The following is a 4,291-nucleotide window of genomic DNA, read 5'->3' on the forward strand; positions in this document are numbered from 1 at the left end:
GACATGTGGTTGGAGAGGGGTACAGATCAAGTAGTACTTTGTAAGTCAGGGTAAAGAATTTAGATTCAGTGCTTAGTGTGAGGGGGCTTTCCAGGTGGCACTAGTGGTAAAGAATCTGCCTGCCAATTCAGGAGACAGAAGAGATGCAGGTTTGAGCCCTGGGTGGGGAAGATACCCTGGAGAAGGGCATGGTAACCCACTCCAGTATCCCTGCCTGGAGAGTCCCATGAACAGAAGAGCTTCACGGGCTCCAGTCCATAGGGTCAAAAAGAGTTGGACATGACTGAAGTGACTCAGCACACACGCTTAGTATGGAAAGTAATGGGAAGCCATTAGTGTACGTTAAGGGCAAAAACACTCTGCTTGGGGGTGACTTATGGATTAGAGGAAAGCAAGAGAAGATGGGTGGCAGCTGGAGGTAAGCATGAAGTAGGTTGGGACAGCTGTCCAGAACTGGGGTGATAGCAATGGGGTTGGGCAAGAGTGGATAGATTCGGGAGCAGTCAAGAGAAAGTGGGTGTGGTGAAAGAAGAAGCCAGATGGGCAGACAGGTGGGATAAGCCTCTAGGTAAGTGGGAAAACATCTCCTATAGGAATTTCATTTCCATTTAGACTGTAGGAACTCCAATCTCTGAAAAAACTGTCTTCTGCAGTCACTGAGGACCTGGCTCACCATTGACTTTTGATCTTTGAAGATAATTCCATAATTAGGTTGTTGCATTTTCCCCATCCTCTTTGCTTTCTCTCTAGTCAGACTTCTTAGATTTCAGGGGTGGGCAGTGGGTAAGAGGGGTTCCGAGGACGGCTGCATTTGACCTGAGGAAAAACTGAGATACTACCCACAGTCACTTGTCTGGTCAGCCTCAAATTTCAAAGGAAAGGCTTGGCGCTAATTGTGCTAAGGGCCAGGGGTTTTACATACCTAATCTCTCATTCCATTCTCTTGAAAACATTGTGAGGTACATTTTAAAATTCCAGTTTTCCAAAACACAACAAAACAAAAACCAGGTGAGGATCAGATATGTTTTTCATTTTGCCCAAAGTCACATAGTTTTGTAAGGGTAGAGCCAGGACTGAAGCCAGAATCTGGCTCCCTACACCCTCCACATAGCTGCCGAGTTGGGGTTAGTCTGTTTTCCTTTTCTTCTCATAACCACGCAGACTCCATCCAAGAACCCAGTAGGAGGAAGACTGTGATTTCTCTCTCTCTTTTTTACGGACTGTATTTGCCTCCCCTCCACCACAGAGTGCCTAGTAAGGGGCTCAGCAAACGTTCGTGGAAGGCAACACCGTCTTCCTGGTGCCGTAAACGGGGCTGGGGTAAGGAGTAAGGCAGTGCTGTGCGGTGGATCCCGATACTGCCACGGCCGCTAGGTGATGGGGAGGGACGCTTCAGTCTGTGCCTTGACTCGAAGGCATTTTCCATTTCCTAGTCCCCTCCCGCTCTCCATCCCTCACCTCTCGCCCCTGGACTTCAGCTCAGGCCCCTAGGGGAGCGTCCCTTGCCGCGGGGCTGACAGCACTTGGGGGCGCAGGGTCCCGGCTCTCCGAGCTCTTGCCCATCTGTGCGCAGAACCTCGTTCCGGGGCGCCTGGAGCCCGGCGGGCATTGACGTCAAGCGGCGGCGAAGCGCTGCCTACAGACGGTTGACCCGGACCCTCCTCCACACCCCCTTCCTTCCTTCATCGCCCCCTCCTTCTTCCCTGCGCCCCGGCTCAGGCTCGCTATAAAAGGTGGAGCGCGGGGTGCCCGAGTAGCGCCGAGTTTCAGCACCATGGAGAGCCCCCGCCTGCGCCTGCTGCCCCTCCTGGCCGCCGCCCTGCTGCTGCTGCTACCTTTGCTGGGCGCCTTAGCCCAGGAGGACGCCGAGCTCCAGCCGCGAGCCCTGGACATCTACTCCGCCGTGGAGGATGCCTCCCATGAGAAGGAGCTGGTCGGTACCCCCTCGCCCCGGACTCCCCTGGCTGCCGCGTGGTTCCTTGCTTTGTACGCGTCTCTCTCTCTCCCTGCCTCCCCACCCCGATTCCTAGAGTCAGGGTCCGGGAAGGTGGGCACAAATCCCCGGCTCCCGCTGTCACCCGAAGAACGTCTTGAGCCCAAGGGCTCCAGATAGTCTGTGGAGCAAATCCCTGATCCCGGCTCCTCGGAGCAACAGGAGTCTCCGCGGCTCCTGGCCCTGTGGTCAGTACGTGGGACAGCGCTCGCTAAGTTTCCACCCTCGAACGTCCCTCTCTGCGGAGTCCAGGGGAGGAGTGCGTGGTGCCCCGGTTCCTTATAACTAGGGCTGGAAGTGAGCACCTGGTCTGGGCGCACAGCCAAGGCGGCAACTTGGGGATCCGGGGGGCGGTGTGTTGCAGATTGAAGCGCTGCAGGAAGTTCTGAAGAAGCTCAAGAGTAAACGTATTCCAATTTATGAGAAGAAGTATGGCCAAGTCCCCATGGTAAGGCTTTGGGGTCACCCCTCCCCATGCTTTTCTACGAAGAAATGCACCCCCTTGAACCTTAAACACCAGTTTCTTCCCAGGATGTGGCTTTTAATTCAGATAATGGGTTTGCAGAGTCCCGTGGGCTCCCCCTTTGCTTCCACCGTGTCATCCCTTTCCTCTTGGTCTCTAAAGTTAAAGAGTAGTTTGGCCATTCTGGAACATCGAACAGCAACCAGGAACCCAGGAATCTGCCCTTGGGTTTCTGTGGAAAGCAGTATTTCCTGAAAATATGCTTTTTTGTTTTACCTCCCAAAGAATTCTCTGAGTGGAAGAGTCCTTGAATTTAGTCAGCTCTTGTTCCTCTAATTTACTTCCTGCCTTCTGAAGCACTGCCAGTTTTAAAAAACCTAAGTTCAAGTAAAAAGTCTTGATTCCTGTCTGTTCACCTTCCTTGAATCACACACACACACACACACACACACACACACACACACACATTTTAATCATTTTTCTTGGGATGAGAAGGTGGACACAGGGAGCAAGAATTGCAAGGTCTGTTGTTTATTTCTTAGATGAAAATGTCTGGTTGACTTTTTTTTTTTTTTGATGAGCAATTGAAGGACCCAGGAAAGGTAACATCCCTGAAAAAGGTAGAACACAGTAGGAGGAGTTCAATAATTTAAATTTCTTTCTTTTTATGTTCTCTCTCTCAAATGATAAGCACAAGGCTCTCCTTGTTTCAAGCCTGACTATACTTAGACCCATGGTGATGGTGGTAGGGTTCATGTCCCTCCCCAGAGGCAGCCTTTGTGTTGATGGGGAGACGCACCTGTTGGGAGCACAGGTGTGCTTGTGCAGGCGTGACTACATATTGTGTTGTTTGCAGTGTGACGCGGGAGAGCAGTGCGCCGTGCGGAAAGGAGCTAGGATTGGGAAGCTGTGTGACTGTCCCCGAGGAACCTCCTGCAATTCCTTCCTCCTGAAGTGCTTATGAGGCACCCACGCTTCTCCATAAGCCCCCTCCCTACTTTCCCCAGGGGACCACCACACCTTCATCCCTGGAGTTTGGCTTTAGCAACAAAGTTTGCATTTCCCTCTAAGGAAAAGGGGGCTCTCTTCCTGCTGTTTTCCAAATAAAAAGAACACATTAGATGTTACTGTGTGAAGGGTAATGCCCTGTATGGTGTTGATATGTGTACAAAGTATTCTATTCTTATTTTCTCTGTCTGACAAACTTTTAAAAGTGGATACTTAAGCAGAGGAAGAAATTCACTTTGAAAATTGTATTTTTGTAGGTGGCATGACAGGATGAAAATTAGATCAGGTAAAATCTTGACAGATGACATCACAACCTGGAAAATAAATTACCCAAGCATCACAAATCGAAGCATGTACAAATTATACATAATAAAGTGTTTTTCATAATTGCTCATAGTGCATTGTTGTTTCTGCATAAGGAATTTAAATAGAAATGGTGGGATTAATCATGTTGTTGTTTTCAAGGAAAAATATTTTTAAAATAGAGGTCCACTGGGAGAACAGCACCAGGACTCCAAGGAGCTTTCATCGTTAATTAGGAGTTTGTTGCACAAACTTTGGTACATTATTTCCCTTTGATTGCAGTGGTGTGTGAAGTGTGTGTGTTTGTGTGCGTGAGTGTGAGTGTGGGTGAGAAGAGATGAAGATGATTGGAGTTAAGTTGATACATTTTGTTTATTAAAACCTTCAGCTGGAACCCTTAAACAGGGAGTACAATAGAAGAGAAATTATTTCTGCCTTTAGTCACATTAAGAGCAATTTGAAAAACTAAGAATTTTGTTTTGACAATTCCTTTATTAGAAGTTATGCATTGGTTAAAAAAGTAG

At 49.0% G+C, this 4,291-nt stretch overlaps 1 protein-coding gene across 1 annotated transcript; it reads left to right on the plus strand.

Moving 5' to 3' along the window:
• Positions 1–1,774: 1,774 nt before the first annotated feature.
• Positions 1,775–3,420, plus strand: CARTPT (CART prepropeptide). The gene is made up of 3 exons (XM_055421711.1): positions 1,775–1,933; positions 2,358–2,441; positions 3,313–3,420. Exons 1-3 carry the CDS (start codon positions 1,775–1,777, stop codon positions 3,418–3,420), a joined length of 351 nt encoding a protein of 116 aa, XP_055277686.1.
• Positions 3,421–4,291: the final 871 nt, after the last annotated feature.

The sequence above is a fragment of the Moschus berezovskii genome, chromosome 18 (genome assembly GCF_049115385.1).
Source record: "Moschus berezovskii isolate FMDL1 chromosome 18, NW_MosBer_1.0, whole genome shotgun sequence".
NCBI lineage: Eukaryota > Metazoa > Chordata > Mammalia > Artiodactyla > Moschidae > Moschus > Moschus berezovskii.

Bases quoted from the DNA above. Each gene is read 5' to 3' on its own strand.
- CARTPT (XM_055421711.1), top strand. From the start codon at position 1,775: ATGGAGAGCCCCCGCCTGCGCCTGCTGCCCCTCCTGGCCGCCGCCCTG. The intron at 1,934-2,357 runs GTCGGTACCCCC...GGTGTGTTGCAG, and splicing joins CCTCCCATGAGAAGGAGCTG to ATTGAAGCGCTGCAGGAAGT. The intron at 2,442-3,312 runs GTAAGGCTTTGG...TGTTGTTTGCAG, and splicing joins AGTATGGCCAAGTCCCCATG to TGTGACGCGGGAGAGCAGTG.